The 24,835-nt window shown below is 40.0% G+C and overlaps 1 protein-coding gene across 2 annotated transcripts in view; it reads left to right on the top strand.

The window, feature by feature from the left end:
- CFAP54 (cilia and flagella associated protein 54) overlaps positions 1-24,835 on the top strand; it is a 220,844-nt gene that overhangs the window by 23,332 nt on the left and 172,677 nt on the right. Inside the window, exons 5-16 of one of the 2 annotated variants that reach the window (XM_045000813.1) lie at positions 1,556-1,614; positions 4,087-4,230; positions 4,690-4,803; positions 4,902-5,003; positions 10,436-10,634; positions 14,365-14,460; positions 15,588-15,700; positions 15,806-15,977; positions 16,752-16,837; positions 19,146-19,280; positions 21,321-21,468; positions 22,277-22,344. In XM_045000813.1, coding sequence (XP_044856748.1) covers positions 1,556-1,614; positions 4,087-4,230; positions 4,690-4,803; positions 4,902-5,003; positions 10,436-10,634; positions 14,365-14,460; positions 15,588-15,700; positions 15,806-15,977; positions 16,752-16,837; positions 19,146-19,280; positions 21,321-21,468; positions 22,277-22,344 — 1,436 coding nt within the window. The remainder of the gene's footprint in view (positions 1-1,555; positions 1,615-4,086; positions 4,231-4,689; positions 4,804-4,901; positions 5,004-10,435; positions 10,635-14,364; positions 14,461-15,587; positions 15,701-15,805; positions 15,978-16,751; positions 16,838-19,145; positions 19,281-21,320; positions 21,469-22,276; positions 22,345-24,835) is intronic. The other variant, XM_045000816.1, reaches the window with a different exon arrangement.

Raw genomic sequence — 24,835 nt, forward strand, 5'->3', positions numbered from 1 at the left:
AATTCTTAAAAGGTCATTCTGTTTTTTTCTCCCACCCAAAAGCATGGATTATTATTCTATGCGACTAGTGTAAGTTATTGTAATATAATATTGCATATGAGAGAAAAGGCGCTTTTGAATTGGCGGTGAAGTGCTGGTATTTTCTTTCCTGTTTAGAGCTTTAATGGGGCTGGAGATTCCAACCACTCTTATCTGCTGAGACCACTCTTGGTCTCACCTCTCCCTTTCTGCCAAAGAAACACAATAAAATAATTAAATTAAAATATACTAATTTTCCATTCTGGGATCCCATTGCCAGTTCTGTGGACCAAATCCCTGTCTTGAGCATGGTTTTGGCCAGCATTAGCTCCTTCCAACTGGCTGAAATGAGGTTAGGGTAGAATCGTAGAATCATAGACTTTAAGGTCAGAAGGGACGATTATGATCACCTAGTCTGACCTCCTGCACAATGCAGGCCACAGAATCTCACCCACCCACTCCTGTATCAAACCTGTGTCTGAGCCATTGAAGTCCTCAAATCATGGTTTAAAGACTTCAAGGTGCAGAGAACCTTCTGGCAAGTGACCCATGCCCTACGCTGCAGAAGAAGGCGAAAAACCCCCAGGGCGTCTGCCAATCTGCCCTGGAGGAAAATTCCTTCCCAACCCCAAATATGGCGATCAGCTAAACCCTGAGCATGTGGGCAAGACTCACCAGCCAGACACCCAGGAAAGAATTCTCTGTAGTAACTCAGATCCCACCCCATCTAACATCCCATCAGAAGCCATTGGGCATATTTACCGTTAGTAGTCAAAGACTAATTAATTGCCAAAATTAGGCTATCCCACTCTGGCATTTCTCCTCCCAGGACTCTGCCCCTTCTTCTGGGTAGAACATCTTTCTGTAGCTCCCTCAGCAACAGGAGGTTTGTGGCTCACTACACATCCGAGGCATATACCAATACCCTATTAATGGATGCTGTGGGGTGGCTTGTTGATAAAATGTCCTTCTAGTTGTGTTGATTGGCGTTTTGCTGCCTCTTTGCACTACAGGTGTCCTTTTCTACACAGAATATACACCCTGGAGTGTTTTATTGCTTGTCTAGCTTTTTGTGTACTCAGAACTTTGTTACATGTTACACTTCCACGGTGGGATTTTCAAAAGTACTTTAGTGATTGAAGAGCACAAGTCCCATGAATTTTCCCATGAAAATTCTATCTCTAATAGTCACATCCCTTGATTTGACCTGTAATATTAAATATTTCTATTGGACATTTAAGACTTCAGTAATATATAATTTTTATGAGGCTGTTTTTCTACTTATTTTACAATGGACATTAACATTACACAAGAATTTGAATGGCTTCAACTTCTCTCATTAAAAAATAATTATGTTAGAAGTTTTTTAATTTTTAAAACTATATTTTCAGTTGTTTTTCATCTTGAAATAAGAGACTTATTAACAATCCAAATACTAACAACAACATTTCAGTTAACTAGCATAACAGATCTGAAGTAGAAATGTTGGACTCATATCCATTTTTGTATAGATTTTAATGTATTTTTATTCTTCTAGGTACAATTTATATATACACCATATGCAGACGTTTGATGAGCCTAGGTCAGTCTGCTAAGGTATGGCAAGATAAACTGGAAGGTTTTTTATATTTGGTATTTCTAATATATTGTACAGCTATTAAGAATACTTTTAGCTTTACAGCAAACAGAATTTTACTGAAAAGAAGGAAATGCATTTGTATTTTGTCACATTGGGTAAATCTTATCTGACCAACTCCACTCTCCCTGGCAGTAGTAATGCTGACCATCCTGGACAGTGGGGTAAAAGAGTTTGGTGTCCAGAGAGGCTTGTGTAGAAGGGCAGGAAAACATGAGTTCCCCCCAGCCTTCATGGACCTCTGTGGCATTCAACTGTGAGCATATGTCCCCACCATACCAGGCTGCTGGTCTTTGGGATTAGTCAGGCCTCTGTCGAGTGTTGCAGTAAGAGTCATCCAAGCCCCTTGAAGTTGTATTTAGTTCATTTTTAATTTAATAAACTATTTATTTCAAAAGCGAAGCACACTTTAACTGCACAACATTTTAATGATTTATCACGCCAATTCTTGGCTCCTAATATCTCGACACAAGGCAGTGATTCTAAAGTAGTCAATTATCAAAAAAGGGCGGCACAAGATTTTTATACTGTCTTTGTGAGGAAGGCAGACGGTAGAGCTTAGGGTTCTCAAGTCCTTAATAAGATATCCCTGATGGATATATCATTATTGCTCCATTGAAGTCTGTTACATTGATTTACACCAGCTGAGAATGTGGCCTTTTGACTTCATTTTGATAAATAATCTTTTAAAAATATCCATCATATAATACTGCTTACTTGTAAATTTGAATAAAACAGAATGCTTTAGACAAATGTTTGTATCCACATGAGACAAATACTACACTGTAACTCTGTCATCACTATAAATGCTTAAGTAAAGCAATGACTCTTAATGGCAAGCTGTTGTTAACTGAGATTAGGATAATTTATTATACGTTGTTATAGTTCCACTATTTAAAATAGAGTATAAATCAGCAAGCTGAGACATATTGGGCTGTTTGTTTATATGAATGGAATTATCCTTTTGCTGGTTTTTTTTAGAGCTGTAGTGACACCCTGTGGCTGGGTTTTTTTAATCATGAAAGTTTCTTTCATGTGAGTATCTCAGCTGGTATGCCCTGGACTTTATTTTTGTCACTTATCTAGATTTGAATTGGATTTCAATTTTTCCCCCACCTGGAGTAAACAGACACTGGACAATCCTAGATCCAATATTTTTTGTTGTTGACAGATGGTTATTTCAAAAAAATAACAGGAGTACTTGTGGCACCTTAGAGACTAACAAATTTATTTGAGCATAAGCTTTCATGGGTTACAGCCCACTTCATCGGACGTGAAAGCTTACGCTCAAATAAATTTGTTAGTCTCTAAGGTGTCACAAGTACTCCTGTTATTTTTGCGGTTACAGACTAACATGGCTGCTACTCTGAAACCTATGGTTATTTCAAGAGCAAGTGTATCCCTGTCAGGGACTGGAGAGTTTCAAAGGAAATTTTCCATTTTAACATCTTAGCACTGAAACTGGAAGTGACTTTGTATCTTTTTTCTATATGCCAGTGTAGCTCATATTATTATACATATAATGTGCTTCATGGTTTCTGGAGGAAGCACTGTCAGCTACATTCAGGACATGTATTTTCAGTTCAGTAATTTACAGAAGGCCTGAATTTGTAAACTGACTTCATTTGGAAATGAGAGTGCTCAGCATCTCATAGAGCATCAGGCCCAAAGACAGTAAGAGAGGAAAATGCTGTTCAGTAGGGTGAAGTGTTGTTGTTCTGTAGAAATCAAGCTAGACCTGTCTTTTTAGCAAGGCTAATTATATCCAGAGGTCTTTGCTGTGAAGAGTAGGTTTGGAGAAGAGGATGAATTTCCCCAAACTGAAGGCCTGAACCTTCTACACCCACTGAGGACAGTGAAAGTAGAGTGTGCTCAGCACGTTATAAGAAGTGCTCAATGCTTTGCGGAATCAGAGCCTAAAGGGCTTGATCTTGCATCTTTCAAGTGAATAGGAGTTTTTCAATTGACTTGAATGAGAGCAGGATCAAGCCCCAAATGAGGAAACAATTCAGTAGTGAACTGGGATTGTTTTGATATCTCAGGTCATAAAATGTCAGGTGAAGATGAAGAGAGACAAGGTGGGTGATGTAATACCTTTTATTGGATTAACTTCTGTTGATGAAAGAGACAAGCTTTTGAACTATGTAGAGTTCTTCTTCAGGTCTACAGATGAAAATGAACACAATTCTAGGTGGAAAAATTCATAAATGACTGAAAGTAAAATGAATGAAATATTAACTCTCTTTCTGTGATTTCTTGTTCTAATTTGCTCCATTATGTAAGTCCATGTTTTTATGTGTATCTTTGAGCAATAGGAAATGCATGTCAATGCTTAATAATTTTCTCAGCCAACTGTTTCAAGTTTATACTGTTAATACATTTTGAGCAGTTCTTTATAATGTTTTGTTTATAATTGGTTTTTCCCATCACAGGTGCTGGAATACCTATTGTGGGCCAGCATATGTATGGAATCATCAGTCCCACTTTTAGCTGTACACTATTTGACATGGAGAACCACCCTTTACACTGCAGTTTGTTATTGTTATTATGATTGCCAAGCCAGCATCCATGGAGAGGTAGCCTTATGTATCACTCTTATAATTTTATTTGTAACAATAAATGGCAAGCTGCATATTTATTTAAATATTACATTTTATTATTATATTTGCTTTTTATCTGGATTCAGAAATGTAGTTAGGCTACTACAGTATGTGTCTCTGTATAAATTGAACTAATTAATTCAAATTAAAGCACAGTAATACATTTTTAATATGTACATAAACATTCTAAGTGTTCAGGGCTCGACTGTGGCCAGCCCCTCAGCGGTTGCACAAAAGGAGAGAGAGCAAGGAGTTTCTCTCCCCTTGCATCTGTTGTACAGGAGCTGGCTATGATCCAAGTCTTTATTGTTCTCTGAACACAAAGATGAGGAGGTGGTGTGGCTATTATACTCTCCCTCTCATAGCAAGCAAAGCACAGAACCATAATATCAAGATAGATAAATCAACTCTTTATCCAATTTTTATGCTATATAGGTATTCGCTCGCCGTGGTCTGAGTAAAATTGATGAACTAAAGCAATTGGAAAGCATGAGTTCTTCACCTCAAAATTCAGAAACAAAAAAAGTTTTTAGAGAGGCCACTATAAAGGTATAAACATGTCACAATTTATAAAAATTACAATACATACAGCAGAACAAGCAGAATACAGAATACAGTTTTTAATCACATGCTTCTCTTTGAGTCAGATGGCAGTAATGGTTTTCAAGAGAGCAGTATATGAATCCAGAAGAAAGCCCAAAGGATTTTTTCGACCAAAATTAAGGGTTAATCTTAAGGAAGCACAAAATGTAAGTTTAGAATTTTGTGTAAATCTTTTTCTTTTTGATCTGTTTATTATTTATTTTTAGTAACGATATGACATAGCTTTGCTTAGCACACATCTTATGTGGGCATACAGCATTATCTGCAAACAGAATGATTTGTTTTCCCTTTCCAGCCTTATAAATAACATATTCACTTTACCATTAAGACTCGGAACCAACTTAAGGGAGTAATTTTAATAGGCAATATGGTCTATATTAGATCATTCAGGGTTCGTTTTCTTTAGTGGCTGTGTGTTATTTGTGCAGGATAAATGTTCTTGGCTGTACACTGAAAATAGCCACAACTCTACATTATTTAAAGATAATATAATTTTAAAAAATCTTGTTCAAATTCATCCCTGGTGTATGGCCCCTTGAATTTTCCCTACTGTGTTTAATTACATTAAAGATTCAGGGCCAGCTTCAACAAATTTTCGGTGGATTTTTGTGTTGCAGTACTCATCTCAAACCTTGAAAGATATATTTTTCAGAGATTCCTCACTCCCTCTTAGGATTCTGTGACCTATATAAATGAGTGCAAAGTACAAAATAGCCTTTGATGGAAATAATTATTTTCCCCAACTCACATTCTATTGCCAACAATCTTAGCTGCCACAGCCAAGTGTTCTATTGGGAGAGGCCTTATACATTAGTATAGAGAAACATTTCATAATATTAAATATTTTTGCATACTTGCTTTCTTTGGACAACTTCCAGACCTACTTTATTAGCTTTAATAGCTGCATTTATTTTTATACTATTATGTGTATTCATAATAGTTCCCCCATATACCTCAGAGAGTATCACTCTTCCTTCTGAGTCAGGTTTAAAGTCATTGGGTTCAAGACCTTTCCTAGAGACAAGATTCATACATTCATAGATTCTAAGACCAGAAGGGATCCTGTGATCATGAAGTCTGACCCCCTGCATAACACAGGCTATAGAACTTCCACTAACGCTGGTGCAGGGAGGTGTGATTTACAGTTCCTGGAGCTAGAGAAGCCCTTTACACACGAGGGGTGATTCACCCCCAGAAAGGCAGATAGTAATTCTGCTTTTTCCCTTTTGGTTTCATCGGGAGTTGGGGCAACTTTAATTCTTGCTAGGGCTACATAGCCTCTCTGCCAAATGGGGGAGAGGCTTTAACCAGCACATTCTCCAGCTACTCTCTCTTGCTGGTCAGTACTTTCCACTTATTGGTCTGCACTGGCACCACACAGCCCTCACTCAGGTAGGAAGAAGGTTGCAGTCACTTTGTATCATTGCAGCCTCCGCTGCTGGAAGGCTTTATGCTGTGGACCTGCGTCAGAGTTTTTGGTGGGGTAAACCCTGTGGTTAATCTGGTCCTATGATTTCCATTCTTACTCATTACAAATATAGCAGTACCAAGAGGCGTAGGTAAGTGCTACACCATCATCCTCTGGGTGAGATGAGAGACAAGAGGTCTTTTCTGTCTGGGTTGAGAGGCTATCAAGGCAGAAGTTAGAAATCCTCTTGCATAACTCCCATTTCTGTCTCATCATTTATTCTGTCACTGTGTGAATTGTTGATGAGCTTTATTTACTTGCACAATCATTATCTAACTTATATATTCATAAAATACTTTTGAGATAGCCTGAGAATGAAAGCATTATATTTGGTAAACCCCAGTCATATTCAAAATCAGAAGAATGTAATTTTTGCTGGAAAATAATATGCTATTAAATATTAATATCATTTGTACATACTATGTTATTGTTTCTTTACTAATAGAAAAAAGTATGTTTATTAATCATTATTGGGGAAAACAGGTGTATAAATAAGTTCCATCAGAGATAACATTATGAATTCATGGGATTTCTCAACTGATATTGCTTATAGTTAAGGTTATGATTATGTCACGGAGGTCAAAGGGTCATGGATTGTGTGACTTCCTTTGACATCTGTGACATTTTCTGCCCGGGGCTGGAGCTCCCTGCCCTCACAGCTCTGAGCCCCCACTCTGGTGGGGGGACCCTGCAGCTGCCCAGCCCAGGGGAGCAGCGGGGGAACCCCCACAGCTGCCCAGCTGCAGGGGACCCTCCCCCCTGCAACTATCTAGACATGGTTGGCAGTAGGGGTCTTCCCGAAGCTGCCCAGCCATGGCAGGGGGACCCTGCAGCTGTCCAGCAGCATCAGTGTCCACTCCATAGCTCCCAGACACCTTGGAGGGAAGGAGACCTCGCAGCAGTCAACCCTTGTGAGCAGGGGGACCCCAGAGCTCCGACTCCCCAGAGCAGTAGGGACCCAGGAGCCCCAGCAAGAGTGGGTGCTGAACCCACCTCCCCATTTTTTCAGGGATATTTTTAGTCAGAGACAGAGACAGGTCACAGGCCTCTGTGAATTTTTATTTATTGCCAGTGACCTTTCCATGACTTTTTTTCAAAAAATATCCATGACAAAAACTTAGCCTTACTGTAGTTAATAGCAAAACTATAACATCATCATCCTGCCACATTTCAGATGTGACCTGATTGCCCTGATCAAACTTTGTATGATACATTGGTATAAAAGAGTATCAAGGGCTTCAGTATCAGGTCATATGTGATTTCAGTCATGTATACACCTCTACCTCGATATAACGCTGTCCTTGGGAGCCAAAAAATCTCACCTCCATATAGGTGAAACTGCATTATATCGAACTTGATTTGATCCGCAGGAGCGTGCAGCCCCGTTCCCCCGGAGTGCTGCTTTACTGTGTTATATCTGAATTCGTGTTATATCAGGTGGCATTATAATGGGGTAGAGGTGTACTTTCATATTAAACTTCTGAGTATATAGCACAATCCAGTTGATCCAAACCTCACTTATCTGAAACCTCAGGTTGTATAAAACCAGGTCATGCTACAATTTTTTTTCAGGAGGGTATGGTTTGCATGTGTAAAGACTACCAGATTTCTCAAAGATTTGGCTCAGTAAAACTTAGCTGGTTTTAGGTGATGTCCTTCAGCAGGACTTGGGGAAGCAGGTTTACAGTTCTAATGTGGGTGTTGTTTCTGCAGACTTTGAAGTCTATGGTACGGGTCAGGAAATAATTCAGTTTACAATGTAATTCCCAAAGATTTCACATAACACTGTATCAGTTTCTGACTTTACTTAATGCCTGGTTTTAGAAGTGACTGATTGTTAGGAAATAATTTCTTAATAATTGTTTTAAAATGTGATATTTTTGTCCACTACTTGCCATGCCTGTTTTCTTGGCCTTAGCAAACAGAGGTATTGAATTTTCATGTTGTTTGTTTTTACATGCTTTTATAGTTTGATTTTTTTTTCAATGTTGTGAACCCTAAATGTGATATCAGTGCCAAAAATATTTCTGCACATTTTGTAGATTTACTAATGTTCAGATAAATGGGAAAAATCTATAGGACTATATTTGCCTGCACTGGTTCACTTTTAAAGCCATTTTTGTGACATTTTAATATTATAAAACATGTACAGTGTAGTATTCATAGTATGATAAGACAGAGAGCTTGTATTCATAGTATGATAAGACTGCGCTCATGGCAAACTGGGGTGTAAATCTACCCTGCACTAGTATGCCCTGCACTCAGTGTCAGTGTGAACCCTGCTGCCATGAACTAAAAGTTTTCTAGTGCCCTTTGATTTATCCAGCTTTGAAACAGCCATAGATCAGAGTGCACTAGGGAACTTTTAGTGCGCAGCAGCAGGGTCCACATGGACACTTAAGTGCACGGCAGGCTTTTGCAGGTAGTTTTATACCTCAGCTTGCGCGAATGAAACATTTGTGTAGAAAAGCCAGAATGTAGGAATATTTAGACTGGAATGCCTGATAAGAGTTTGATCCTGCAAGGTGCTGAGTGATCTGGTCCTGATCCAGCAAAGTATATAAGCACATGCTTAACTTTTAGTATGTGTGTAGTTCCATGTACTTTTGCCTCTTAATTTAACTTGGAAAATGAAAATAGACTGGCTCATTTTCAGTAATTTTCATTTTCTCCTTCACCCCTACAATGCTTAATTGGATTGCAAACACCACAGGGAACAGTTTACAGCTAAAACAGTATTGCTATCACTGCTGTGTATAGTTACCTTCCTCACCTCAGGCATTTATTTATTTAAATAAAACCTGTGTTTTGTGCATAAACTGTCAAGGGCTATACATGGGGGCAGGGTTCTGTTGCATAGAGCCAGTTGCAGGTTTGGGACTGTAATTATTTCCCCCATGTTGTGGAAAGAAAGATTGGGGATATAATAACTTAGCAACAAATGTTGGGTTTTTAAAATCCAATATAGTGTACTTGGGAAATTTTAAACCTGCATATATAATTATAAGGAATTGTTTAAAAATATTTCCTGTCTTTGGTTTGGAATGAGGTTGCCAGTAACATGTGGATTTACCCTCCTCCCTATAGAAATGGTTGCTCTTTCTTTTGAAAAGATAAGTAGCTACCTCTAAAGAGGTGGCCTGTTTGAAAAGATGGGTGTATAATTTATTTTACAATAAAAATACAATCCATCAGCATATAAATAGCTGAAATGCTGCCAGATATGGCACAAATTATTCCCTTTTTATCGGGTATACATCTTAGCTTACTTGAATTAAAGTGCCTAATTTGAAAATTAAAATAAAGGATGTGGCTCCACCAATGCAGGAAGGAAATTCCCCAATATTAGAATGGTTAGATGGTCCTGGAAACCTCACTGAAAGCTTTTTATTTGATAAAATGTCAAATAAATTATTGTAACTGGAGTGATGATGAGATGGAGCAGTTGACCATTAAATACTGGGTCTCCACTTCAGTGTTCCATACCTGGTAATGATTTTGACAAGGAAAGAACAGTTATGTAAACAAAGCAACATTTGATCAGTTTTATTATTTTATTTTATAGATTTATCATTATTTAGCAGCCAACATAGTGCATATGGTTTTGTGTGTGTTGTCTTATGTTTTACATTATGTTGGTTGGAAAATGTACAGACCAAAGGAGCAACCTAATGGACTATAGCTTTAATCCTGTGGGGTGCTGATCACCGTCAATATTCACTGACTTCCTGTGAAGTGCTGAGAGTCCTCAGCGCCCAGTGATCAAGCCCATGTGATTACAGGACAAGATCTGGATAGCTTTGAACTACATGGACTTAATATATTGTTTTCCTTTCACAATTTTCATTGTGTTGTTTTCTAACTAGAATGGTGTGCAGCAGTGTATGTGGTTATTGTGAAATTCATGCCTTCCTTAGGTACCTTACAAATTTGGCCTGATACTTTGCTATACATCTGGATCATAGAATTCACAACCACGATGTATACTGCAGTGTTATTTCTTGTACTTGCACTCACTTTTTCACAGAGAACTGTTTTGAAAAAACTGTTGCTTTATTGTAACACATTTGAAATATTACAAAACCTTACAAAGATTTATCTCTTGTTTAGTTGCCATGGCCTCGTACTGTTACAGAACGGCTGCTGACAGAGATGTTTGATGGCACTGCAGCCCATTTCCTTGCCATCCTAGAAGCTCTTTCTGATAGTAATAGACAAGTGTTGCGCCCTGCCCCACCTGTTCCTGATGAAACTGAGATTCGTGATGTGGTTTCAGAGCTTTTTTTTGCAGGCATGGATATCCTGGCAGGTAATGGCATAAAAATGAAAATATATTGGTAAAGAACCTCAATGTTTCTTATGCCCATAAAAGAAAAAACTCACCTGCAGAAGTATGTGTTTCAGTTATAACCATAGCACTGATAAAATCAAACTTAATTTTATTTTTAATTTTGCCATCACAATATTTGATGTAAGTAAGTTTAAACTTTTGGCCAGATTCAGCTCTCAGTTTTACCAGTGTATATCTGGAGTAACTCCTTGTGCTTCACAGAAAGTCTGCACCTTTTCTGAATAGGTCACCATGGAAGAGGTCTTTGTGATGACCCAGGGTAGGACCCACTTGATATATGCTTGTTTGTATCTAGTCATTCCAGCATAGGGGATATGGAGAGCGACTGTGGTCGCTATTTTAGCACATGGGCTGGAATGCTGGCTTCCAATGGGCTGTGATGCAGTCCTATAGCCAGCCTGTATGTTGTGATGGTGGATTCCGTCCCTTGACATCCACTTCATTCCCTGAACAAAGTACATTTAATCAAGCTTTGTGTGGGGAGGAGTGAATTTCACCCTGAATGAATATGTTTTATTGCTGGTAAAACCATTTAAATAGCCTCTGTTTAAAAAAACATGCACAAATCAACTAATCATGTAATTAAAATCACAGCTGATGGCTGCACATTTCTCTTGGGATGTGCTGACAAGTCTCTTTTGTGCAAACTTCATGTGACAGTATGTCTTTGACAGCCAAATGCTTAGTTGCTCATTATTATGTGTATGCCTAGAATGTTTCAAATTATTAAACAAAGGTCTCTATTTCTTAGATTTTCCCTGGCACTGCTTAAAGCATTTTTAATCTCATGTGTTTGGGTATATAGAGCAGGTCATTTTCTGTCCTAAGTCACACCCATGCATCCCCACTAACTTTAATTTCAGTTGCATGAGTGTAATTTCGGAGAGAATCTATCTAATCCAGTTTATTTACCACGTAAAATAGTTGTTCAGAAGGACACTTCAGGAGCCAAATTTTGCACTGATTTTCACCCCAGGCCTCTCCATTTAAGTCAGTAGAGTTCTATGGAGGTATAAATAAAGACAGAATTAGAACCATGGAGTGGAAGATTTTTTGGTAATAAAATACATATATAAAGTAAATACATTTAATAATTGTATTTTACTTCCAAGATCATTATGACTAGAGCTGGTCAGAAGTTTTCTAACAAAATATTTTTCTGTCAGAAAATGCTGATAATCAAAATAAAAATATTGTGTGGGAATGTGTTGGCTTTATTGAATCTTCCAACAGAAACCAGGCAGGCTTCCTGACAGCTTGTCTGCCGGTATTGTGGGCTGCCACAGAGCTGGGATCCTGGAAGCTCTGGAAGCCCCGGTTTGAGCCAGAGTTGTGAGGGCTTCCTAGCTTCTGGGTAGTTAAATCCTAGTGAGGAAAATAAAAGGGAGCATAAACTCTGGCAAGGGAAGTGTAAAAATATAATTAGGAAGGCCAAAAAAGAATGTGAAGAACAGCTAGCCAAAGACTCAAAAGTAATAGCAATTTTTTTTAAATACATCAGAAGCAGGAAGCCTGCTTAACAACGGTGGGGCCACTGGACGATCAAGATACTAAAGGAGCATTCAAGAGTGATAAAGCCATTGCAGAGAAACTAAATACATTCTCTGCATCGGTCTTCATGGCTGAGGATTTGAAGGAGATTCCCCAATCTGAGCCATTCTTTTTAGGTGACAAATATGAGGAACCAACTGTCCCAGACTTGGATATCATTAGATGAGGTTTTGGAACAGATCGATAAACTAAACATTAATAAGTCACCAGGACCAGATGGTATTAACCTAAGAGTTCTGAAGGAACTCAAATGTGAAATTGCAGAACAACTAACTGTGGTTTGTAGCTTATCATTTAAATCAGCTTCTGTACCAAATGTCCGGAGGATTGCTAATGTGACACCAATTTTTAAAAAGGGTTCCACAGGTGATCCCAGCAATTACAGGCCAGTAAGCCTGACTCCAGTACCAGGCAAACTGGTTGAAACTATAGTAAAAAAACAGAATTGTCAGACACATAGATGAACACAGTCTGTTGGGGAAGAGTCTACATGGTTTTTGTAAAGGGAAATCATGCCTCACCAATCTACTGTAATTCTTTGAGTGGGTCAACAAGGGGGATCCAGTGGATATAGTGTACTTAGATTTTCAGAAACCCTTTGACAAAGTCCCTCACCAAAGGCTTTTAAGCAGAGTAATCTGTCATGGGATAAGAGGGAAGGTCCTCTCATGGATTTATATCTGGTTTAAAGATAGGAAACAAAGGGAAGGAATAAATGGTCAGTTTTCAGAATGGAGAGAGTGGTGTCCCACATGGGTTTGTACTGGGACTGGTACTATTCAAAATATTCATAAATGATCTGGAAAAAGGGATAAACATTGAGGTGGCAAAATTTGCGGATGATATAAAACTACTCAAGATAGTGAAGTCCCAAGCAGACCTCAAAGAGCTACAGAGGGATCTCTCACTCTCAAAACAGGGTGATTGGACAACAAAATGGCAGAAATTCAATGTTGATTAAATGCAAAGTAATGCACATTGGAAAACATAATCCTAACTCTACATATGAAATGATGGGGTCTAAATTAGCTGTTACCACTCAAGAGAGAGATCTTGGAGTCATTGCAGATAGTTCTCTGAAAACATCCACTCAATGTGCAGTGGCAGTCAAAAAAGCTAACAGAATGTTGGGAATCATTAGGAAACGAATAGAGAAGATAGAGGCAATATGATATTTTCTTTATAAATCCATGATATGCCCACATCTTGAATACTGCTTTCAGATGTGGTTGCCCCATCTCAAAAAAGATATATTGGAATTGGAAAAGGTTCTGAAAGAAATGATATGGGGTATGGAATGGATTCTGTATGAGGAGAGATTAATAAGACTGGGACTTTTCATCTTGGAAAAGTGACAACTAAGGGGAGATATGATAGAGGTCTATAAAATCATGAATGCTGTGGAGAAAGTAAATAAGGAAGTGTTATTTAATGCTTCTCATAACACAAGAACTAGGGGTCACCAAATGAAATTAATAGGCAGCATGTTTGAAACAAACAAAAGGAAGTATTTTCTTCACACAATGCACAGTCAAGCTGTGGAACTCTTTGCCAGAGGATGTTGTGAAGGTCAAGACTATAGCAGGGTTCAAAATAGAACTATATAAATTCATGGAGTATAGGTTCATCAATGGCTATTAGTCATAATGGACAGGGCTGGTGACCCTAGCCTCTGTTTGCCAGAAGCTGGGAATTGGGGACAGGGGATGGATCACTTGATGATTACCTGTTCTGTTCATTCTCTCTGGGGCACCTGGCATTGGCCACTGTTGGAAGACAGGATAGTGGGCTAGATGGAACTTTTGGCTCACGCAGCATGACTGTTCTTAAGTTCTTATGTTCTTATGTAGTCCAGAAAGTGGTCTCCCTGAGCTCTGGGCAGCTTGGGGAGACTCATTAATTTGTTGAGAAAAAGTCAAAACAGAACATTTTTTTTGATTTTTCATAACAAAAATTTTGGACTCCCTTTGTTCCATGTGAATTTTGAAGTTGCGAGTTTTCATTATGATGATTTTTTTTAATTTTAAAATTTCCTGCACAACAGGAGTTCTGGTTTCTGAGCAGTTCTGATTATGACTAAATAAAATATAACATCAAACAAATTGTATGATTATCTAATGAGTTACTTTTGTTATAGGTGGTGGCAGCTTTGCTAGTACACAAGGAAGTTATTGTATTGAGTCTTCTGGTGTAATAAGTGCATCATCGACACTTCTGCAGCTTATATTAACAGGTAAATTAGTTTGGATTTTCAAAGCATTTTGAATCTAGTCATGCAAACTCTCAGCATGCAAATTCTCAGCATGCCGAACTCCAATGGTAGTTCTATGCCTACAAAGTTTGCAAGATCCTACCTTCTATTAGTATTCACGCAATGAGAACTAATAATTAAATATTGTTTCCATTTTAATTACAAAGCTATTACAAGCTTTACTGAAGTAGCAAGTTGTAAACATACAGGTGTCATAATAAAATGCTACTACTTTGAACATACATAACACAGTTGGTCCAGAGATCTTCAAGTGCTTTACAAATATCAAAGGCTAACTTCTGATGTTATAATTGTGAAATGTGCTTAGGGAGGCGAGAGGGGTGGACGTGGCTGAGCAGAGGGTCCTAGAGTCATCGTTTCCGTGCAGAGCAGGATGACATGGCGTTGAAGCAGTGCTTAGTGCTCATTCAAAAAGATACCTGCTGCCAAACATTAATCTAACCCTCTTCCCAGCACCTTCAACCAAAGGAATACCCTTTGGAGCTCACTCACTAGAACACTGCCTTGGGACTGTGGAACACTGCTGAATGTACTACCTGGGGCCCTGGCCTATGGTAGAAAGGAGCAGGAGACTCCCTATTCTGTCCTGCACCTATCTGAATTGACTTGAAAGGGTAGGGAGAAGAGGCTCCCCAGTATGTATATGTATATTTGCAGATATAGCAATGAGAACTATTCAGCCATCTTTGCACAAGTTTTTCACATTCCTAAAAGTAATAATTGGAGGGAGGGACATATGTGGGGACTGTGGTTGCAACCATTCTGAGGTTATTTCTGGAGGCATGTAGAATTAGGTCCATGACTTCATCAAAAAGACTCATTAATGCAGCAGCAACATGGACTTTTGGAATTAACATGACAATGCAGGTATGTCAGTCCAGTCTTATAAACACTGAAAAATATCCAGCAATATAATACAAAAAGTCTATTTTGTGGAGTTATTGAGAAATCCCTCAAGATTGTTCAATGTTTGCAGAATTCTTTTGTGGAATTTTAGCTTTGTATTACACAGATGCTAAAAATAGCTTTAATTTTACTGAATGTTGTATTTTTAAAAATAATTGTATTTTTATTTACCATTGTTGTAGGGAAAAATGGTGTTTCTGGAGAAGCTGCTATGAAGTTTATAAAGTTAGCTTTCAGCTATGAAGAGTGGGATGTATTTGATTCTGCTATTGGACTGATTGCTAATTTTCTTCAGGTAATCCAAATTTACTGTACGGTATACATGAGGGTATTAAAACAGACTTAGGTTCATAAATTATTAAGGCAAATTTCCATTACCTATTTCTGTTTAAACTATTAGAATCAAGATGATCCAATATGGAAGAAAGCAGAAATGGAACTCAAGCTTATTATTGCGATGCAGCCTCTAGTGTCTACAAGAAGATCTAAACATGGCCTCTCTGTCCAGGAAAATATTTTCAAGGAAGCCACGATATCTCGCAGTTCTGGAAGAAGAACAACAGCACTTCAAGGTGTGTTGTAGACAGTTACAGCTATGAGTTGAAATAATTACATTTCAAATGTAATTTTTTCAGCAAGAAGTTTTATTTGTTATGAAGAAGTTCTTTAAAATACAGTATAAAATTTTCTGCCACTGTAACTAACAGTTGAGAAATTATGACCTCCTGAACTGTGTCTTATTTACTTTCACTTGTCAAAACATGACTTAATGACTTTCTAATAAATGGGAGACAATTCTAACTTCTGTTTTCAGACAGTTTTCCAGAAAAAAAAATGAGCCTGGGATGGAACAGACTTGTATGATTTTATTTTGCACTTTTTTATGGTTCATATATCTGAGATTTCTTTTAATTTAAAAAAGAAGAACTTGTTAAAGTGTGCTGTCATTTAAATCTGTATTCTGTCATCCACAAAATTACGTGCATTTTGAAAACATTTCCATGTACCAAAATGGTAATGTTCATTCTTCACAGAAGTGGGGAATGTGTAAAATGGGGAATGTGCTTCTCCTTCGTATTTACTATTTCCTGAACCATATTGCAGCTGGTGCAAGTTGGAGTAGCTGCATTGAAATTAGGCTGACCAGACAGCAAGTACGAAAAATCGGGACAAGGGGTGGGGGGTAATAGGAGCCTATATAAGAAAAAGACCCAAAAATAGGGACTGTCCCTATAAAATCGGGACATCTGGTCACCCTAATTGAAATGATCATGTTTTTATGAAATTTGTATGAGGAAATAATATCTTGATTTTACTTTTTCCTCCTTTATCAATTGTGACTCTAGAAGGATCCCTAAAGCCTGGAGACCCTTCTGATGATCTTGTCACTTTGGCAACCACAGTGTTTTCCTGCATATGTACATCTAAGCAGGTATAAAAGAATTATGCACATTTCTTCTATGCAGTACTTGCTATTGTATCTGTCAAATGACTAGGACTTGGGCAGTCTTGCCTAGTGATTGGAGCAGGAGTCAGGCCCAGTGATCAGAGTAGGCAGGGCCGGCTCCAGACCCCAGCGCGCCAAGCAGGCGCGTGGGACGGCATTGTCCTGGCAGGGCGGCATTTGGCTCCGGCGGACCTTCCGCAGTCATGCCTGCGGGAGGTCCAGCGGAACCCCGGGAGGAGCGGACCTGCCGCAGGCATGACTGCGGAGGGTCCCCTCTTCCCGTAGCTCCGCTTGAGCTCCCGCAGGCATGACTGCGGCGGGTGCGCTGGTCCCGCGGCTCGGACGGAGCTCCTGCAGGCATGCCTGCGGATGCTCCACCGGAGCCGCGGGACCACGGGACCGTCCACAGGCACTTCTGCCCCGGCTGCGGGACCGGGGAAGGGCGGCGCAAGCAGCGCGGTGCGCCGCCCTGCTTGTGGCGGCGGAATTTCTAGAGCCGCCTCTGAGAGTAGGAGTCATGCCTAGCAGTTAGAACAGGAGTTCGGGTAGCCAGGAGTCAGAATCCAGGGTCAGGGCTGGAGTCAAAGGCCAGGTGCCAGAGCCAAGAATCAGAGCCGAAGTCAGAGAGTCAGGAATCAGAGTCCAGGGTCAGAACTGGGTTATCTGGAGAGAACAAAGGCAGGAGCAGAAGCTAATAGAGGTGTTAGGAAGTGCTTTGAGCAGCCTATGAACTGCTGCAGGGCCTCAGAGACTCCTCCAACCAATTAGTTGGCACAGCCAATCAGGCAGCCTACTATAGGTCAGCTGCACTCATTAGGTTTCCTGGAGACTGGCTCTGCAGCAGGCTCTGATTCTTGACAGTACCGTTATATGTAATTCAAGGTCAGGGGAAGTTATGCATGGTTGACAAGCTTTACACATTACAACAAAAATGAAATTAATTAATGCATAAGAAATGTGATTGATTGCGATTTATTGTATTTGTTTTAATTTACTTTTTATTATGATTGGTCCTATGTAATTAAACTAGTTTCGTAAAATTATTAAAGCCATTTTAAAAAGCTACCAGGCTAACTGCAGCTTTCTAATAATCAAGGAAGGAGACCAAATTCCTTTTTGCTGTGTTGCACTCAGGGAAGCAAGTAAGTTCAAATATGGTGGAATGTATCTAGAGCCTTAGGGGGTATAGGCTAAAGCTCCAGTTAGCACAGCTTGTCGGCTGCTTACATGACCACTCTGTAGTGTAGATGCAGGTTAAATGCTGCTAGTTCTTCACTGCCTTCCCACAATTCCTCCTGTGTGCCCAGAAGGGATAGACAAGTTCTCCTACAATTCACTGGGAAAGAATTCATAGTCTGGTTGAGCTTACTGCAGTGCTAAGACTCCTGGGGTACAACTCCAGAAGTGTTAGGATCACACACAAGTGAGTGCAACACCACCATTGCAGTTCAAGTGTTATTTCTCAGTATGGCTGCTCTCATTCAACGTAAGCTAACTTCAGAGAAGTAACTCCATTGTAGATAACTTTATTTAACACTGCAATGAAGACATACCCATGTTTTATTTATATACTAACACATTTTTTAAACAGCAGTTAACTTAGACAGTTTTTAACACCTTTACAAATATGGGTGTAACCAGAGAAAATGTATTTCAAGGTGTTAAAATGCATCATTACTAGGAGATAATATGCTTTTAAACAACTCTTAATTAAGATGTGTTCGCTGGCATATTTCCCTAGTCTCCATAAGGCCATAATGATAGCACATAATGTTTGTGGCAAACTGGGAGCTTATACTGTACTGCAGCAATTCTAAGCAGAAAAGGAGAAAAGACACTTTCAACTTAAAAATCACACTTACATTTTTTACTTACTGTTGCTCAAGCAACTCCTAAGGTTAATATAACTAGTAAGCCGTATTATTTTTCATGTTTTTCCAGTTTGTTTACTTGTTGCAGCACTTTTCATATAGTCCATTTGCTGTTTCCCTGTGTAGTTACTTACTCTACCCTTTTCTTTGTGTGAATCTTTCACATAGCAACAAGAGAAAAGAAATTAATAAAAAATGATTATATTCCACACCCCTCCCCCCCAAATTGGCAGGTGGGGGCAGGGGACAGATTATATACCTGAAACGACTTTTAACTCTTCTTAAAAAAAATATTGGCTAGATTTCATGTTGATGGCATCCCTTATACGAACACTAAATGTGGCAAAGTATAAATTGGCTACTTTCTGTACTAAAAACTAATTTGTTTATGCAGCTAAGGTAACATCTTTTTTTTTCTCCAGACTCTCCAACCAGATAAAGAAATACTTGTTGATATAGTAATGTTTCTGTGGCAGAAGTGCAAAGTGGGAGTTCAGCGGATCCAAATGAGTGGAAGTGCCTGCTTAAAATATATCTACAAATTCAAAGCTTACAAAGTACTCCTTTTTTCTTATTCTATTTCCATTCACATGAATGCATTCTCTGATGGCTAACCCAAGTTAAAATTTAGGTCTCAAATCGCAGAATTCCAAACTGGTACATATACATTGTAAAGTATTAAAAATGCACTAATTTTAATGATAGTGTTTTTCATTTCTCCACTATTTTCTTCACATGTATACACATATTCTTAGTAATGTAATTATTGGGATGAGAACAACCCTCCTTCACTCCCACCTGAAAGCGCCTTGGAAAAAAAAAAGAGAGAGACAAGGCACACAACAGATCTCTGTTCCATTTCTTTGTGAAGTCCAGTCTGTTACTGGGGGATAATCAGATAAAATGAAAATAACAGATTGTTCAAGGTGGTTGGGTACACAGTGTTAGGGGAAACACTTCCCATACAAAGAACAGGAGTACTTGTGGCACCTTAAAGACTAACAAATTTATTTTAGCATGAGCTTTCGTGAGCTACAGCTCACTTCTTCGGATGCATAGAATGGAACATACAGACAGGAGATATTTATACATACAGAGAACATGAAAAGGTGGAAGTACGCATAACAACAGGAAAAGTCTAATCAATTGAGATGAGCTATCATCAGCAGGAGGAAAAAATATTCTTGTTATTATTGAAAGGAAGAAACATATGCTTCAAGGAAATCCCCCAAATACTGTGGGGTGAGGTTTTGTGATGTGCCTCTGCACAAAAATAACAATGTCTACACTTCAAAAAAAACCAAACCCAACCTCACAGCAGTGAGTCTCCGAGCCTAGGTCAGCTGACTTGGGCTTGCACTATGGGGCTAAAAATAGCAGTGTAGATGTTTCTGCTTGGACTGGAGCTTGCATTCTAAGACAAACCCATCTTGCTGATTTCCTGAGCCCTGGCTTCAGCCTGAGCAGGATTGTCTACACTGCTATTTTTAGCCCCATAGCACAAGCCCAAGTCAGCTGACCCAGGCTCGGAGACTTGCCGCTGTGGGTTTATTGTTTTTTTGCAGAGTAGATGTACCCTCTTGGTGCAGCAGAGAACTTGTAGCTCAAGAGAAAGGAGGTTGTGGAAAGGTGGGAGGGCAGAGATGGCTTTGAGCCAGCTTGATCTTGGGCTGCTCGAAAGGTTGAAGAGGCCCCTGCTGTAATTAAACACAGACTCCTGGGAGCCTTTATGTGTTATGACAGCTTCCTGGGGCTGACCTGTGGAGAGCAACACTGCCAAGAATATGTATAGCCTGTGACCCTGCCCCAGGCACCCTTCTCTCCCAGGTACATCAGGGCTTCAAAGGGGATCTTTGGACGGCAGCTTTATGGCTGTCGTTTTCTGTGCCCAGGCCAGGAGTATTGGGGTATTTAGAACCCCTTTATGCTACTTCATCCCTTTTACCTAGCATAAAGGAACTGGAGTGGGGTTAAGGATCTCATCCTATCTAAGGATCACTGTAGCGCACAAACAACATTGGATCATATGCTTCCATAGCTTCCATGCCTAAAAGGTGACAACCACTGTTTTCCTTACGACTGCTTCCAATTTCTATGCACCTGATGAAATCTGCTATGGGATTTGGCATCCTGTCATACCAACATATAGTACAATAGGTGTCCCATCCAGAACACCTGCAAAGTAAAAAAACAAAAGAAAACAAACAAACAAAAGAACTTGTGATCTGAAGGAATGTTGGAGGAATCATGGAGAAGTGAAAGTAATAAGTATCGTAACTTGGAAAAACAAAGCAAGTTACTACACATAACTGATAAATTAATGTTCCTATGAGGACTATTAAGGCCTATATTTTGCCTAACTCTTGTGCAGGTACATAGGGCTGGGGGAGATGCAAGGAATTTCCTCTCCCCTTTGTGCCCTTTTTTCACAAGGGCCGAGTACTATTATATTTCATGTGTTATAATCAATTTACAAGTGTCTCTAAACAATTTGGAGTGCAAAAAATCATCAGTGTTTGGAATACATAAATATGAATTTTTTTTATTCAGTTTTTCGAACAGCTTTAAGATTCTTGCTTTATATATTTTTCTTCTAGTGGGTTCACATACTTTGGATAATAAATGAAGTAATTCACAGCAGTAACATAGTAGATACTAATGTGGTAGTACTTGCAGAGGTCACATTACGTCTGACTGCAATATTGGAGAACATAGCTGACTGTGCAGATAAATCAGCAAAAACAGGTAAAATGTTCAACAAGGTAATAGGAGTGTTATTGGAAGTAGGTATGGAAGGAATATCTAAATATAATATATAATTTGCTAATCAGTTTTCTTTTTTGTTGGCCATTTTCTGAATTGAAGTTGAGAGAGGTTTTCAAATATGTTTATTTGTTTTGGTTGGTTGTTGATTTTATTTTAAGTAAATGCTATAAAATATAAATGTTTTAGTCCTAAGTTGGTGAGTGTAACAGATGCCCTTCATTCAGGATAAATGGAAGAAGCATTTAAGCTTCTTTAAGGAGTAAGATAGCTGGAGACAATATGAGCCACCACCCAAAACACAGGCCATATGCAAGGCCAGTCAGAAACTGAGCTATGTGGGCAGAAGAGTTTCTCTGGGTTTTGCTGGAGGGAGGTATGTCTGTTTGTGAGACAAAGCTCTGAGAAGTAGCCAGAGAATAGCCAGTGAGAAGGGGACAGAAAGCCAAAAAGATAGCCATTTCCCGCAGCTCCTATTGGCCGGGAACGGTAAACCGCGGCCACTGGGAGCTCTAGGGGGCCATGCTTGCAGATGGTCAATGTAAACAAAATGTGTCGCGGCCCACCAGAGGATTACCCTGATGGACTGCGTGCTGAAGGTTGCCGACCCCTGTTTAGAGCATTAAAAATGTGCAATAATCAAAACAATATGATTAATCTCACAGTCAAATGCTAGAAAACTACTATTTCCAAGGTCTTCAGTTATTAATAGAACTAGTCAATTATTATTAGTGTTATAAATTCAGTGCAGTTGATTTTCATTTTCATTTTACTTTTTTTTTTTATCCAGCAGGAGAAAGAAGTGAATCAGTATTACCTTCACAAACTCATATCTGTGACATTCCTGAAATACTGAAGGTAATATAAAATTCTTTGCCACTTGCATAACATTTTCAGAAAGCATAGCGCATGTCCCTTTCTAAAGATTTTAAAGTTAGAAACATTCCTATCAAATGTAGTATTTAATTTTCTGAAGTTGAAACATTTTGCACAGATATGCTAGAGCAGAGAAAAATTGTAGATACTTCAAATCTTCATCATGTAAACCCAGAGAAGTTATTTTTTTCTGACCTTGTACAGTCCTTTGTGATCTGAAAAATATTTTGTGCTAAAGCTCATTCTTTCTTTATACCATGTCCATACTTCTTTCCATTGTATTCTCTCTGTTGTGCTGCAGTCAGAGCAGGCCTTAGCATGTGGAATGGACTTGTGAAACAATTTCTCAGGTGCTCCTCCAAACATAGCTGCACATAGTGGTGTGTCAGGTGGGGATTCCCAGTGTTGGGATAGGGGTCCCAGGTCCCAACCACATATCTTTGCACAAAAATCAACCCTCTCTCCCAGGAGGTCAGAGTTAGCAAGCAATTAACAATAGAGCAACACTGTTATCTAACCCAGGCAGAGCCAGGAACAGACCCAGGCCAGGATCTTTAACAGGGGCTACACAGACTTCCTTGGTATAGCATACAGCAAAATGGTCCCCAGCCACACACAGACTCTGTCTCATGCCAACTACAAACCGGCCCCCATCAATACAACCTGCGTTAACACCTCTGTTGTGAGCGCAAACTGATTGGTCTTTTGGTGTGGTCTCAGCTATCCTGTCAGCTCCAGGCTGCATGTCTGTAAGATTCCCCTTCTGCAAACAGCTGGTTCCTCTCCTAGCAGCTCCTAGTTGTGACTCTGCACCCCAGCATTCTGGGGTTTCTCAGTCTCTGCCCCAGCTCAGTGCTGCTGCTTCTCCTTTGCCTACGGTTGGCAACTTTCTCATTGCTGAAAACTGGACATCCCTGACCTTCCTCTGTCCTGCCTCTTCCCATGAGGCCCCACCCCCACTCGCATAGGCGGCAGGTTTGTATAATTTTTGGTGGGGCCCAAAATGGTGGTGCCCCCCCGCTCCCGCCCTGTAAGCCGATATAAAATGAAGCTACAACGCGTCAGCGCCACAAGATTACAAGGGTCAATTAAAAGTGGAAAGTCAGAAGCAGCACTTGCCTACTTCAATATACAGTATTATATTTTGTTGTACCTGTTGTGATGAAGTGGGAATGTTCTTAATATTTTCTCTGAATACTGTGTGGGTGCCTCAGTTTCCCCTGCAAGATGCCAACTGAAGGTGTTGGGGACAAAGAGATCAGGTGGCCTCCTTGTCCGGAAGAGACACAGAGGCCAGAGGAGGGAGTGTCAGTTTGGAGCTGGCTGGGGAAATGGGGAGAGACTCAGAACTTGGTTCTGGGCTCCCCACCCCGCAAGATGGACCTGACCGAGGGGTTCTGTTTTCTGTACCAACAAGCTCTGTTTAAACTGTGTTCCCATCATCTAATAAACCTTCTGTTTTACAGTCTGGCTAAGAGTCACATCTGACTGCCGAGTTGGGGTGCAGGGACCTCTGGCTGCCCCAGGACCCCGCCTGGGCGGACTCACTGCGGAAAGTGCATGGTGTGGAAGGGCATGCTGAATGCTCTGAGGTCAGACCCAGGAAGGTGTAAGCTTCTTGCCCTGGAGACAGTCTGCTCAGAGAGGAGGCTCCCCCAGAGTCCTGACTGGCTTTGAAGGAGTGGTTCTAGAGCATCCCAGCATCACCTTCCACCCCATGCACTTCTCAGAAGTCCACACAGGCACTAACACTCCCTCCTCTGGCCTTTGTCAAGAAGGCTAAGATCATTTTGGGCTGTATAAGTAGGGGTATTGCCAGCAGATCGAGGGACATGATCATTCTCCTCTATTCAACACTGGTGAGGCCTCATCTAGAGTACTACGTGCAGTTTTGGGCCCCACATTGCAAGAAGGATGTGGAAAAATTGGAAAATCCAGTGGAGGGCAACAAAAATGATTAGGGGGCTGGAGCACATGACTTCTGAGGAGAGGCTGAGGGAACTGGGATGGTTTAGTCTGCAGAAGAGAAGAATAAGGGAGGATTTGATAGCTGCTTTCAACTACCTGATAGGGGGTTACAAAGCGGATGGATCTAGACTGTTCTCAGTGGTAGCAGACGACAGAACAAGGAGTAATGATCTCAAGTTGCAGTGGGGGAGGTTTAGGTTGGATATTAAGAGAAACTTTTTCACTAGGAGGGTGGTGAAACACTGGAATGGGTTACCTAGAGAGGTGGTGGAATCTCCTTCCTTAGAGGTTTTTAAGGCCCGGCTTGACAAAGCCCTGGCTGGGATGATTTAGTTGGGAATTGGTCCTGCTTTGAGCATGAGGTTGGACCTTATGACCTCCTGAGGCCCCTTCCGACCCTGATATTCTATGATACTCTAAACTGACCACCAAATTTAAGTTGCGTGTTTTTCCGGTCAGGTGAGGACTCTGGGGCAGGGCTGGGGATAAGGAACTTGGGGTGCAG

Source organism: Mauremys mutica, chromosome 1 (assembly GCF_020497125.1).
Source record: "Mauremys mutica isolate MM-2020 ecotype Southern chromosome 1, ASM2049712v1, whole genome shotgun sequence".
NCBI classification, from domain to species: domain Eukaryota; kingdom Metazoa; phylum Chordata; order Testudines; family Geoemydidae; genus Mauremys; species Mauremys mutica.